The 15,032-nt window shown below is 41.2% G+C and overlaps 1 protein-coding gene and 2 long non-coding RNA genes across 3 annotated transcripts; 2 read left to right on the top strand and 1 right to left on the bottom strand.

The window, feature by feature from the left end:
• The first annotated feature begins 1,224 nt into the window (after positions 1–1,224).
• On the top strand, positions 1,225–2,006 carry LOC117593880. The gene is made up of 3 exons (XR_004575341.1): positions 1,225–1,417; positions 1,588–1,691; positions 1,885–2,006. It is a non-coding gene; the product is annotated as an uncharacterized LOC117593880 (long non-coding RNA).
• A 1,302-nt stretch (positions 2,007–3,308) lies between these two features.
• LOC117593893 (trichohyalin-like) lies at positions 3,309–4,944 on the top strand. The gene is made up of 2 exons (XM_034290444.1): positions 3,309–4,505; positions 4,663–4,944. Exons 1-2 carry the CDS (start codon positions 3,309–3,311, stop codon positions 4,942–4,944), a joined length of 1,479 nt encoding a protein of 492 aa, XP_034146335.1.
• A 1,282-nt stretch (positions 4,945–6,226) lies between these two features.
• LOC117593946 lies at positions 6,227–10,440 on the bottom strand. Its single transcript, XR_004575417.1, has 3 exons — positions 10,114–10,440; positions 9,624–9,756; positions 6,227–7,956 (listed from the first exon to the last, which is right to left on the bottom strand). It is a non-coding gene; the product is annotated as an uncharacterized LOC117593946 (long non-coding RNA).
• Positions 10,441–15,032: the final 4,592 nt, after the last annotated feature.

The following is a 15,032-nucleotide window of genomic DNA, read 5'->3' as shown; positions in this document are numbered from 1 at the left end:
TTAAATAGGGCAGTTAGACAAAACACTCTGGTCAAAACAAATGTGACCCATTTATATTGGTATTCTTATGAAAAAGGTTTTTGTTCATTATGTAGATGTTTTTCTCACTAAATTGTTAATATGTTTTTGTTACACATCTGTAAGAATAGCCCCAAGGAAACCCACTTTGGTATCCTGTGGCCATACAACTTTACATTGATTTTTGTTGAGTTTTTAAAGGCCAATATATTAAGAAGCATCCATACCCTGTGCTGAGTTGTTACATAAATAATATGTATGTAACAACATACATAACAAAATAATTCATCATATTCGTCTTTTAATGAATAGTAAAAAGGTGTCTGGTTCCAGCAGTTGCGAGTGGCAAGAATGTATGTGTGTATATGTGTGAGTGCATGCATTTCTGTGGGTCCCCCCCCTATATTAGTCTCAGTACCCTCTGATTAGAATCTGAGTTTTCCTTTTACAGTTTCTCTGCTAGATATGTGTGTGTGTGTGTGTGTCTGTACTTTGACATTTTGTCTGCTAGTGATGTGTGTGTTTGTGTGTCTGTACTTTGACAGTTTCTCTGCTAGTGATGTGTGCGTGTGTGTGTGTGTCTGTACTTTGACATTTTGTCTGCTAGTGATGTGTGTGTGTGTGTTTGTCTGTACTTTGACATTTTGTCTGCTAATGATGTGTGTGTGTGTGTGTGTGTGTGTGTCTGTACTTTGACATTTTGTCTGCTAGTGATGTGTGTGTGTGTGTGTCTGTACTTTGACAGCTTCTCTGCTAGTGATGTGTGTGTGTGTGTGTGTACTTTGACAGTTTCTCTGCTAGAGATGTGTGTGTGTGTGTGTGTCTGTACTTTGACAGTTTCTCTGCTAGTGATGTGTGTGTGTCTGTACTTTGACAGTTTGTCTGCTAGTGATGTGTGTGTGTGTGTCTGTACTTTGACAGTTTGTCTGCTAGTGATGTGTGTGTGTACTTTGACAGTTTGTCTGCTTGTGATGTGTGTGTGTGTGTGTGTCTGTCTGTACTTTGACAGTTTCTTTGCTAGTGATGTGTGTGTGTGTGTGTGTGTGTGTGTCTGTACTTTTACAGTTTCTCTGCTAGTGATGTGTGTGTGTACTTTGACAGTTTGTCTGCTAGTGATGTGTGTGTGTGTACTTTGACAGTTTGTCTGCTAGTGATGTGTGTGTGTGTACTTTGACAGTTTGTCTGCTAGTAATGTGTGTGTGTACTTTGACAGTTTGTCTGCTAGTGATGTGTGTGTGTGTACTTTGACAGTTTGTCTGCTAGTGATGTGAGTGTACTTTGTCTGTTTGTCAGTGTGACGTGTGTCACTACAACCGATGGACAAGATCTGATGCATTCTTTCTCGCTTGGCCATTATCAGCACCCCCTGATAAAGACATCTTCCCTTGGCCATGATTTGGTCAGTCTTCTTCCAGTGTCAAGCAGTCCAAATACTTATCATACTAATATAATAGAAACTGTCTCTGAGTCTATTAGTCTATTATTACCTTTCTGTATCCTTTCTGATGATAAATGGATTAATAGCATGGGAGAGAGCAGATTTTGAGTTTCTGTCTGTGTATCTGTTAGGCATTCTAGTTAAGAAACAGCAGGTGATGAGACTGAAACTGACCCCAAAGGACCCAAACATGGACCTGAATGATCCATCTTTGCAGTAGGCCATCTTGCAGCAGGTGACTATTTCCTCTTTGAGAATGTCACATTAGTATAAACGTTATCAAGGGACCCCATTTACCAATAGACTGTCAACTATTGTTATACAATACAGTATACTTGTGTTTTAAATTTTTGTCAGCCTGTCTCAAACAATGCTGGCTGATTTAATAAGTGGGAAGTAAACAAAATTATTTTGTTTTTTTTACGGAGCTGAGGGAGAAGTCTGATCCTTCCCTCACACTGAGATGGACGGAACAGCCTGATGGAAAGATCTTCCACAAAGAAAAAAATGAGTAGAAAAACGATTGCATGTCTGTTATGTATACTTAAATAACTGCTACTGTATTGTTTACTTTTATTTAACCAGGTAAACCTTTTGAGGACCTTTTTTATTTACAATGACAACCTGGCCAAAGGAATGTTAATGGCAAGAGCAAACTAGTTTACTTAAGTGCTATCTCAACATAATGTGCAAAGTAATAGGCAAGATATCAACATTACACCAAATGAGGGTGATACCATATGAGTGCTCTCCTTTATTATCGATACCCTTGGTAAAGTTGAGCAAAAATGTTTGAACAACAGCCATTCTTTTTCCACATCCTCAGTTAAAAATATTTAATCAAACCTTTTAATTAAAATATATATAAATATTTTTGTCAAACTTTTCATCTGTACCCCTGCATTTAGTTTGTGCACCCTCCCCTTGCCAAGATAAAAGCACATAGCACATTTCATCTACAATAATCCTTGATGTGGGTGAATATACAATAATGGATCTGAGACTGTTAACTGCAGAATCACTTCAGATCCTCTTTGCCATTGCTGGGACATCATCTTCAGTTGGTTAGTGGCTGGCAGCTTGGTCTGCAAAATCTTCTTAACAAGAGAGCTCCACCTGCTGGATGAACTGCTGGGATTGGCCGCACACAGCCCGACTGGCTAGGTAAGAAGTAGCTAGAGCTAACACGTGACCTGCTTGTTGTACTATGCACTGCTGTGTAATGTTAGGCAAGTTGAGCACATGCCTCCAACAGAGCAATGTGCAATAGGGAATTATCAGGCATCTTACATGATAAACAATACAACCAACAGTATCTAAAGCACCTACATCTATTACATTTTGTAAAAAAATATTGTCCTCGAAATATTGTGAGAACAACATTTTTAAATCTTTAAATATTGTGAGAACAACATTTTTAAATCTTTAAATATTGTTCTCAAGTTAGACATCACAGCCTAGTGCAAACCACAGGTCAAGCAAACATGCAATCTCTATGTTCATTTAATAAAAATAATACATTGTATATTGTAACAATTAATTCCCTCAGCCTCCAATGACCCTTAATTCTAACATTCAGAATTCATTGATACTATGTCACAATACAGAATTTTAGAGTCAAGTAATTAGCCAGAGAGTAGGCCTAACTTAAGTTGGATAACTGGCATGGTCAAACAGTTTAAAGAAATTAATAGGAAAAAGTATTAATTGAAAAATATATATATATTTCTTGAAGCAGACAGTGGTCAGTGAGAGGGAGACAGAGATGATGGAAAGTGAGGAGGTAAAGAAAAGCAGTGAGATGGAGGGACAAGAGAAAGACAGACAAAGAGAAATGGAGGGGCTAGTTAGAATGAGAAAGAGGATTGAGACTTGCATCAAGGTAGACCACCAACGATGGCAGCTAGAGAGAGACTTGTTGAAAAAAGTTAACAAGATGAGGGAAGAACAAGAGCAAGAAAGACAAAGAGAAGTAGATGAGCTTCTGAGCAAGAAAGAGGAAAAAAAGGATCATATTGACGTACAGAGCAACCAATGGAAGCTAGAGATAGACGAGTTCACAGAACAGACAGAAAGAGATGTGTCAGAAAGATATGAGATAGACAGCAAAATGGCTGAACTGAAGGTACTGAACACTGTGAACCTGGCCAAGTTAGAGAAGGTGATTGTGGACTGTACAAGGATGTTAGTTGAGAATGAAAGGGAGAGAAATGTGTTAAAGGAACAGAGAGAAAACTTAGTGGCAGACAAAGAAAAGATTGAAATCCAAATGACAAACCTGAAGATGCAGAACATACTGAGGTTGGGCAAGATAGGAAAGTTGACAGTTAAGAACACAAGACTGTTAGCTGAGAATGAAAAGGCCAGAGATGTGTTAGAGAAAGAGAAAGAACATGCAGCAGCAGTCAGACAAACATTGCTGCACAAGACAGCAGAGGAGGAATTTGTGTACCTGGCCAAGGTGGAGACGGGGACAGTGGAGATCAACAGACTGTCAGATGAGAATGAAAAGGTGGACAGGGTCAGAGAGAGGAACAGATGGAAGTGTATCAGAAAGGGTTTGGAGACAGCATTGGCCAAAGCAGACCAGGACAAGAATCAGACCCTAGAAGCCTGGAAGAAGGAAAGGGGGGCATGGGCCAGGGTCACCGCTTGTCTGCAAAGTCTCTGGGATCAACGAGGAGAAAGATGGATGAAGGAGAAGGAGGAGATGAAAGAGAAGAGCACACAGGCAGCAGAGAAGTGGATGACTGAGCTGAGAGAGAAGGAGAGACTGATAGAGGCTCTGGAAAGAGAAAAGATGATGCTTCTGAGCCAGCATGAAGATGAGAAGAGGGGATGGGAGATGGAAAAGAGTGAAATGGAAAAGGAGAGGTTGGTGCAGACAGGAGAGTGGGATAGAAAGAACAGTGAAATGGAGAAAATGAAAAAGGAGAAAGACAGATGGGTGATAGAAAAGAAAGATATGTTGGAGAGGATGAAGGATGCACACATTCAGCTGTATCACATGCAGACTGTCCTGAGGTTCAGAGAGCACGAGCAGACACAGGTACAGTACTCCATTTAACCAGTCAAAGTTCATGAGGTCACATGTCACCTAAGGGTCAAACTATCATATTCAGTAGATTAAGTTATCTTCACACTGGAGGAGTGATATTATTATTTCAGATGACTATTTTACATACAGTTTGGGCTTTCTCTTTCAGAAGGAAACTAAGAAAGCCCAGGAAGCAAAGGAGAAGCAGGAGGAAAAGGAAAGGAAAGAAAGAGAGATCCTGGAGAAAGAGATGATCAGAGCCCAAAAAGTAGAACATAAGGACAAAGTGAGGGAGAGCAAGGAGAGGGTGAAAGCCCACCTGGATGAGGTGTCAAGGCAATATGACCAAAGGAAACACAAGGAGAAGGAAAGAAAAATGGTGTTGGAAATGGCATATGGCAAAGAACATTCAAAACAAAACTTCAAAAGTAAATGGTTGACATTCATTTAATAAATTAAACAACATGAGCATTTTAAATATTTGTATGTGTTCATTGCTATGTGGACAAATAAAAGTGCAGATGGTTACTGGATATTACAATCCATGTTAACTTTGCTGGGAGACATAATATTTTAAGTACTATATTTATCATCCTCACTCAGAATTGCTTACTGAAAGTGGTTCCCATTACATGAGAAATGTTGATATTTGCATGTGAATGTTATCAGTTACCTTCACCACTTTAATAATGTCCCTTTTTACATTGTGTCATACACCCATGGCTGAGTGATGAACAAAAATATGAATTTACTTGACAGGGAAATATTTAGATTTGTTTAAATCCAGATGTCATTTTAAATGGATTCTGATGTAATATGAATTGGTGTGTTTTGGTGTGTTTTCCTACATGATTAAAATATGTGCATTTTTGTATTAATACATGCATTGTAGTCAATGGCAATTGTGATGTTGTAAAATGTATCTTCCCCAAACCAACCTCTCAACTCTACTAACTTGCTCAGATTGCCCTCCATTGTCATGTGTTGCAGAAGAAAGTCAGAAGGTGAATTTCTAAAGAGTGGCAAGAGGATTGATAAACCCATCAACTTTGGGACACACTTTGACTTGTACTGTATAATGCAAAACATTTCTACATTTTCCGCTCTCCATGACAACCAAAACAAATAGTTTAAATATAGATACAGGGGAATGTGGATGGAAGTTATTCCTATTTGTGTTTATCTTTTTGTTAATATTCATGCAGTACAACATAATTATTCATTATGAAATTCTCAAGTAATTGTACTTTTTTGGAATATTTTCTTACATGCTTACATGATCACTCCTACTCAAAATTGTGCAGGGTTGGGTAGGTTATTTCTTAAATGTAATCTGTTATAGTTACAAGTTACCTGTCCACATTTGTAATCAGTTAAGTAACTTTTTGATTACTCAAACTTTGCATTTGACCTTATGGATTATGTATAGTGCCTTTGGAAAGGGTTTCTAAACCATTACTTTCTACTTCAGTATGATTTGGCTACATCTCTACGTTACACGCAAAAGGTCTGTCAGATACACAACCATTATGGAGGATTTATGGAAACCTCATCATCATCATCATCTTCTTCAGCTTATCCGGGGCCGGGTCGCGGGGGCAGCAGTCTAAGCAGGGATGCCCAAACTTCCCTCTCCCCAGACACTTCCTCTAGCTCTTCCGGGGGGACACCGAGGCGTTCCCAGGCCAGCCGGGAGACATAGTCCCTCCAGCGTGTCCTAGGTCTTCCCCGGGGTCTCCTCCCGGTGGGACGGGACCGGAACACCTTCCCAGGAAGGCGTTCCGGAGGCATCCGGAAACATGGAAACCTATGTTTGGTATATGACAAAATAACAATGAACAGGCCCTCATTTATGGATCACACACTATGAGAGACAATTGCTGTGTCTTGGGGCAACTAAGTAATTAACAGGTCCGACGGTAATGTCAGAGGACTAGGTCTGACAGGAAGGTCAGAGGACTAGGTCAGAGGGGAAGGTCAGAGGACCAGGTCAGAGGACCAGGTCAGAGGACCAGGTCAGAGGGGAAGGTCAGAGGGGAAGGTCAGAGGGGAAGGTCAGAGGGGAAGGTCAGAGGACTAGAGGGATCTGTTCATCTCTTTTTTTATTTTATTCTTTGTTTGGCAAAGATAAACCCCAAGGACTCTGGGAAGTGAGGTGACCCCTAGGACCCCCTGGGGTAACTGCTATTCAGCCAGGGTCCAGACATCATTCAACAACCTGTGTGTTGGATCTGAGCCTAACCACTGTTTGCTTCAATTGCTGTATGAATTAAGGTTTGATTTGGGTATTCATCATGTTTCATGCAAAGTATTCTAATCTCCAGTGTCAGGGCCACTCTGGTTGCCTGGCGTGTGAGCCTGAGATGGCTACATGTCCTCCACTTCCCATAACTGGTGTACACACCCAAGTACCTTTACTTTATCAATTTAACAGTTTTGCTAGCAGCCAGCCCGACACTAGGACAGGTGATTTCTGTAACCAGACCATAACGTCAATGATTAGAAAGAAAGTGTCATGTTATATCAGTGTAGCTACTCATAGTCAGTCACTTTGTTTAAAACCTTTCTTAAAGTGACCGCATTCACCACAAAACCAGTCTGGGTTATTTGTTTGTGTTGAATGCAAAGTATTTATTTGTTTGTCTGGATGCCCAGGCACTATGTTGTTACTGCTTAATTTGACTGTTCACCCTATCTGACAGACCTACATAGTTACGTCCTCACAATTTGTGTCATACACATACATTCTGAATTTTGATTTGATGCTTCCAGAGATTCTGAATGTCTCCACACAACTCCGCCCCACAGTTGCTATATCTAGCAGACAGGTACACGTGTGTTCAAGGAAGAAGGGAGACAAAATGTCTAAAGCTAGACAAATTGTGCTAACATTAAAATGTAACTAGCAAGCAATCTTAGACATGCAACAGTATGTTCTGCTAACTTAATTTCATTTTTCCTATGTTAGTATGATATATTTTGTAATAGCCCACTGCAGTTCTATGTTCTGTGTGTTTTGGTTCTAGTTTACCTGTTTCTATGTTCATTCTTGTTAGTGTAGGTCACAGCGGAGGTATACATTGGAGGAATGGGCATCTGCCGGACCGCCAGACCCAGCGAGGTTTGAGGTTGACCTAAGAAGGTGGGCTCACTTCAAAGGGCAGGTCAACCAGTTTGTCAGCCACTCTGAGTCACAGGCCCTGACAGACCGGGGCAGAGTGGCACAGGCCCTGACAGACCGGGGCAGAGTGGCACAGGCCCTGTTATGGCTGGATTGGAGGGCCTGGATTTGGGCCCTCCAGTACACCAGGACAGAGGAGCGAAGGTCTTATGCAGACTTTCTGGAGGTCTTCAGAGCAACGTGGGGACTCCTGCAGGGCTCAGCTCCAGTCATCGCCCCCCGCTTCTCCACCTGCCACAACGCCTCCCTGCTCCACGGCCATCCGCCGCTCCCGTGGCCGTCCTGAAAGGCATACTGTTCCCTCAATAGGTCTTTGTCAAAAGTACTGGAAAGTGAATCAATCAATCAAATGTATTTATAAAGCCCTTTTTATATCAGCAGCTGTCACAAAGTGCTTTTACAAAACACCCGGCCTAGAGATGAACCTAGAGAGGAACCTAGAGAGGAACCTAGAGAGGAACCTAGAGAGGAGCCAGGCTCATAGGGGTGACCAGTCCTCTTCTGGCTGTGCCGGGTGAACATACTAACAGTGCAAATTGTAATAATTTGGAAATTATTTTGGAAATTATTTTTGGACTTTGGAAATGGACAGCAATGTCCTGTCCTGTACATGTCACTGACTGACTGTTTATTATCAAACAACCCACTGGTCATCTGTCCTGTACATGTCACTGACTGACTGTTTATTATCAAACAACCCACTGGTCAACTGTCCTGTACATGTCACTGACTGACTGTTTTACATCAAACAACCCACTGGTCATCTATCCTGTAGATGTCACTGACTGACTGTTTTACATCAAACAACCCACGGGTCATCTGTCCTGTACATGTCACTGACTGACTGTTTTAAATCAAACAACCCACTGGTCATCTGTCCTGTACATGTTAGATTAGATTAGATTCAACTTTATTGTCATTGAGCAGTACAGTACAGTAAAACAAAATGCAGTTTGCATCTATCTTGAAGTGCAAATAGAGGAGGGCAGAAAATGTACACATTAAGTATATGTACTGTATATATATCATTTTTTTTAAAAGCTCATTGAGATTAGGCATCTGTTTTTCGAGAACGCCCTGGCAACCTACATTAAGTAATAACCTATTTCACTATGGACTAAGCTAACAGGTTAATTTCCATCATTAACAGACTACACCCACCTTCCTTTTTGAATAATTGGGTAACATACTTTATTTTCTCTCTTCTGTTTTTCTTTTCATTTTAGGAAACAAGAGTTTTCTTTAGAAAGCAATTTAAGTAAATAGCATTATCAAGAGCTACCGAACCAACAGGCGACTATATAACCCCAACATGCCTTCCCCCATGGGTGCGTCACGTGCGCGATCGTTGCAAAATAAATTCTATACATTCTTCAATTATTGTATCTGCACAGCTTGTGCGTCTCAGCGAATGTCTGCGATGTCCCGCGCTCTAATAGATCTTCTCTTTTTGTGACGCTCAACGCACTGAAAGTCCCACTCTCATTTGTTGACCCCACGTGGGACACTAAAATATGAACGAATAGGAATTAGCCAAAGTTATTTACAAATATTTACTATTATTGACTATAGTTGTTTCCTTTTTTATCTGTGGTTTTAATCATTGTAGTACATAAATACCCATTATTTTATAAGCCTCCAAGTCAACATTCTGATTAAGATCCATAAATGCTTACATCTATTTTGCCCGAATGTAATCGCATCAACTTGGCTTAACTTTCAAATCTCCTCTGCATATTTCCCGTTCTTCCTGAAAACAACGCAAACATGAGTGCTGAAGATTTGCAAGGAAAGTTTAATTTTGGAAGTACATATGACCCAGAATCAAAAAGGATCCAGCAAAAAAAAAGATAATGTCTGGAGACATTGTGCATTTCAGGTAAAGTGTATGTGCTTGTGGTAGTATAGCTAGCTTCAGCAAACTATATGTGCATTTATGTAGGTCTTACCCATGTTAATAATCCCGAATTAAGTTGAAATCAGAATCAGTTTCAACCAAGGGGCAAACTCCGAGGCTGATAAATGAGGCCTGCCGTCGAAGTACCAAAAACTGCAATTCATTGAATGGCCACTTGAAGCTGGCTGCAAAAGGGAACAATCTCCATAGCAAAATGACCAACTTTACAGCAGAAATAAATATGTTTACAGCCTGGTTCACTCCTTGCGGTTTGTCCTTTCTCTATCGCCTCAGCTAACTCCAGTCACTGGCAAGTTACAATCAAGTGACATTCAAATAAACGACTCGTAACCATACAGTCTATGCTCATAACTAAAGTTATGTGAAAATCTAATATCTAATCTGAAGTCTTGACCTATTTTTAATAGTCTATCGTCTCGACAAAATCCAGAGTTGCAAAATAATTACATTCATATTATATATATATAAAAGCTGAAGCATTTTAAGCATATGTTTTGTTGTATAGTTTCAGGTTAACTTACCTCAATTTCAAGCTGGTAACGTTACAGTGACTGGCTGTTAACTGCCGGCTAGCAACATGCTAGCAACGCAGAATAACATACTGGTTGCATTTATCCTAGCTTCTTAGCTTTTGCTAACTTAGTAATATCACGCTGTGTGGGTATTGTTTTAGCAACCAGACAGCTCACCTCTTCGCCCATTTATGGTTATCTGGGAGTTTGGCCGAGTGACGCACTACCAAGATGGCAACGAGTATTAGCTTCAAAACGGGTCTTCAGACACTTATGGGTGACTTCACGGTAACGATGTCCATATTTTTTTTTTTACAGTCTATGGTTTCAACGATTGGTTCAGAGTTTGTTTTGTTATTTGCATTGATTGTGTCTGGTCGGGGCTGGCAAAAATTGCTTGCGCCTGTCCAGTGTGGAATGCATGTAAATCTGAAGCCATGGTGGCCAATCAGAAGCCTGATAAAAGTTATTACTGGTTCTGGTAGGCTAACAACAATGGCACACGAGTGTTAGTTGCAGCAATGACCTCTGTTGCGCATTTTGACGCCTCTGTTCCTCAATATAGTGGAAGAGTAACTGTACATACACTCACCTAAAGGATTATTAGGAACACCATACTAATACTGTGTTTGACCCCCTTTCGCCTTCACAACTGCCTTAATTCTACGTGGCATTGATTCAACAAGGTGCTGAAAGCATTCTTTTGAAATGTTGGCCCATATTGATAGGGTAGCATCTTGCAGTTGAAGGAGATTTGTGGGATGCACATCCAGGGCACGAAGCTCCCGTTCCACCACATCCCAAAGATCTGGTGACTGTGGGGGCCATTTCAGTACAGTGAACTCATTGTCATGTTCAAGAAACCAATTTGAAATTATTCGAGCTTTGTGACATGGTGCATTATCCTTCTGGAAGTAGCCATCAGAGGATGGGTACATGGTGGTCATAAAGGGATGGACAGAAACAATGCTCAGGTAGGCCGTGGCATTTAAACAATGCCCAATTGGCACTAAGGGGCCTAAAGTGTGCCAAGAAAACATCCCCCACACCATTACACCACCACCACCAGCCTGCACAGTGGTAACTAGGCATGATGGATCCATGTTCTCATTCTGTTTACGCCAAATTCTGACTCTACCATCTGAATGTCTCAACAGAAATCGAGACTCATCAGACCAGGCAACATTCTTCCAGTCTTCAACAGTCCAATATTGGTGAGCTCGTGCAAATTGTAGCCTCTTTTTCCTATTTGTAGTGGTGATGATGGTCCCCGGTCAGGTCTTCTGCTGTTGTAGCCCATCCGCCTCAAGGTTGTGCGTGTTGTGGCTTCACAAATGCTTTGCTGCATACCTCGGTTGTAACAAGTGGTTATTTCAGTCAAAGTTGCTCTTCTATCGGCTTGAATCAGTCGGCCCATTCTCCTCTAACCTCTAGGATCAACAAGGCATTTTCGCCCACAGGACTGCCGCATACTGGATGTTTTTCCCTTTTCACACCATTCTTTGTAAACCCTAGAAATGGTTGTGCGTGAAAATCCCAGTAACTGAGCAGATTTTGAAATACTCAGACCAGTCCGTCTGGCACCAACAACCATGCCATGCTCAAAATTGCTTAAATCACCTTTCTTTCCCAATCTGACATTCAGTTTGGAGTTCAGGAGATTGTCTTGACCAGGACCACACCCCTAAATGCATTGAAGCAACTGCCATGTGATTGGTTTAATGAGAAATTGAACAGGTGTTCCTAATAATCCTTTAGGTGAGTGTATATGTATAAACATGTAAAAAGTCCTGTTAAAAAAGAATATAACCAGCACATATTTGGCTACGTCTGCCATTGCACAAATTCGCCTCATGTAAACAAATGCGATAACAGTGCACACTGCTGAAAGCCAACAACCCAGTTTTCTCTGTCTACACATAAACACTGAAAACAGAGTTTCTTCAAACTGTAAGGAGTTTTTCAAAAGGTGTGTTTTCTGTGACTTAAAACGCAGTTTGCATGTGGATGAAAGGCCAAATTCTTTAAAAAAAATACATGTGTATGTGTAGAGGCCTATTCAGTTGTTCCTGCCCCTGCCTGGTGCCAGGCCCAACAGATGCATCTTCAGGCTCAGCAGCCCTGTCTGCCCATCCCCATGCCCCTGAACCAGCCCTACTCCCTGTCTGTCCATCCCCATGCCCCTGAACCAGCCCTACTCCCTGTCTATCCATCCCCATACCCCTGAACCAGCCCTACTCCCTGTCTATCCATCCCCATACCCCTGAACCAGCCCTACTCCCTGTCTATCCATCCCCATACCCCTGAACCAGCCCTACTCCCTGTCTATCCATCCCCATACCCCTGAACCAGCCCTACTCCCTGTCTGTCCATCCCCATACCCCTGAACCAGCCCTACTCCCTGTCTGCACATCCCCATACCCCTGAACCAGCCCTACTCCCTGTCTGTCCATCCCCATACCCCTGAACCAGCCCTACTCCCAACTGAAGGAGGTGAGCAGCATTGTGTTCAATTACATGTCAGTTGTCAAATTGAAGTACGTGGGATTTTTGTATTATTATGAAAAGAAAAATGATCAAATCCTTAAAAACACAAATTATTTTTCCACATAACTATCATTATATGAAATAGAAAAAGCATATTATCTGTACTGGATGCTGGACAGTTTAAAGTATTGAGTGACTCCGTCTGTTTAAGTGATAGTGTAGTTATTCATTGATGTTGAGAGTTTCCCATGTAAGACTTGTACTATTAAAATTATATTTACAATGTAACAGATGGCCTTTAGCACATTTCTTATCAAGGGTATCAGTCTTGCATCAAATAGTGAATTAGACTTCATGCAATGCGCCTACCCCCTGATGCACAAGGGTGGGGCCCGATGTGATATATTTTCATGGGGCCCAATATTGCTGGTGGTGCCCTGTACACTAGTATTCCCTTCTCCACTAATGTAAGAGGTATTTGTCACAGTGCTCTTTTGAATTTCTTTGACCAGGGTGTTCCTGAATGGGTTATCTGGATAGTCAGTGCTGTAATTGTATTCCAAATGATTTCTCTAAAAACCTGTTCTAAATATTTTGGTATCTGTGATGGCAATTCCAACGATCAGAATTCTTTAATGAGGAAATACAGAGACGAAATTCTCTTGGCACAATTTAACAGTTTATTAATAATTTGCAAATAAGAGAGACGCGTCAAACGCTTACCAACATCATCGTACGAGGAGTCTCTAACGCAATACAGGTCATTCAACAGTATTTATTACAGTTAAAAGGGGTGTGGTAAGATGCTGCCCAGCTGTCCTATGTCAATAAAACACATTCCCTTTGTTCTATTACTACCTAGGCTTCACACAAGGGGCAAGCTATCCTCCCCCACATGGGTAACCTCTTCAACTCTAGGAGAAGACTCAGAGCATCTGGACAAACAACAGATAGAGACTGATGGGTTATACAGATTTACAACTAACCCTATAATCTGCTGATACCAGTCAATAATGACCCTAAACACCAGTTCCCCCTCTCCTACATTCCTTTTCTTATCCAAACATGGGTACTCAGTACTTTACCTAGTAACTAATTCATACATGTATAGGACCAAGTATACATCAGTTCAAGAATTTCCACAACAGTATCAGTGTGAATTAATTTCTCCAGTGTGTAACCAACGGGCATGTAGTCTGTGTTTCTGACAGCTTGGCTCTGTTGTCTGAAGGGAAAGTTTGAATTGGGACCCAGAAGTTAGATGTTTGTACCGTTGGGTGTGTGTTTATAATATTGCGTGTGAAGATTTAAGATAAAGTTGTCCCCGTAATTGTGACAAAGCAATTGAGAAACTGTAATAGACAAAAAGTTCTTACCTTCTTTACAGCATGTCTACAGTTAGGTCTGGAAATAATTGGACAATGAAATTGTTTGTTATTTTGTCCCTTTTCCAAAATACAGTGGGTCGAAAAAGTATTTTGTCAGCCACCAATTGTGCAAGTTCTCCCACTTAAAAAGATGAGAGAGGCCTGCAAATTTCATCATAGGTACACTTCAACTATAAGAGACAAAATGAGAAAAGAAATCCAGGATTTTTTATGAATTTATTGGTAGATTATGGTGGAAAATAAGTATTTGGTCAATACAGAAGTTCATCTCAATACTTTGTTATATACCCTTTGTTGGCAATGACAGAGGTCAAAAGTTTTCTGTAAATCTTCACAAGCTTTTCACACACTGTTGCTAGTATTTTGGCCCATTCCTCCATGCAGATCTCCTTTAGAGCAGTGATGTTTTGGGGCTGTCGATGGGCAACACAGACTTTCAACTCCCTCCAAAGATTTTCTATGGGGTTGAGATCTGGTGACTGGCTAGGCCACTCCAGGACCTTGAAATGCTTCTTACGAAGACACTTGTTGCCCGGGCGGTGTGTTTGGGATCATTGTCATGCTGAAAGACCCAGCCACGTTTCATCTTCAATGCCCTTGCTGTTGGAATGAGGTTTTCACTCAAAATCTCAAGATACATGGCCCCATTCATTCTTTCCTTTACACGGATCAGTCGTCCAGGCCCCTTTGCAGAAAAACAGCCCCAAAGCATTATGTTTCCACCCCCATGCTTCACAGTAGGTATGGCGTTCTTTGGATGCAACTCATCATTCTTTCTCCTCCAAAAACGACGAGTTGAGTTTTTTACCAAAAAGTTCTATTTTGGTTTCATCTGACCATATGACAGTCTCCCAATCCTCTGCTGGATCATCCAAATGCTCTCTAACAAACCTCAGACGGACCTGGACATGTACTGGCTTAAGCAGGGGGACACATCTTGCACTGCAGGATTTGAGTCCCTGGTGGTGTAGTGTGTTACTGAAGGTAGCCTTTGTTACTTTGGTCCCAGCTCTCTGCAGGTCATTCACTAGGTCCCCCCGTGTGGTTCTGGGA

Source organism: Esox lucius, chromosome 24 (genome assembly GCF_011004845.1).
Source record: "Esox lucius isolate fEsoLuc1 chromosome 24, fEsoLuc1.pri, whole genome shotgun sequence".
Taxonomy (NCBI): domain Eukaryota; kingdom Metazoa; phylum Chordata; class Actinopteri; order Esociformes; family Esocidae; genus Esox; species Esox lucius.
The sequence above is the reverse complement of the archived record's forward strand: the minus strand, read 5'-3'. Positions and strand labels throughout refer to the sequence as shown.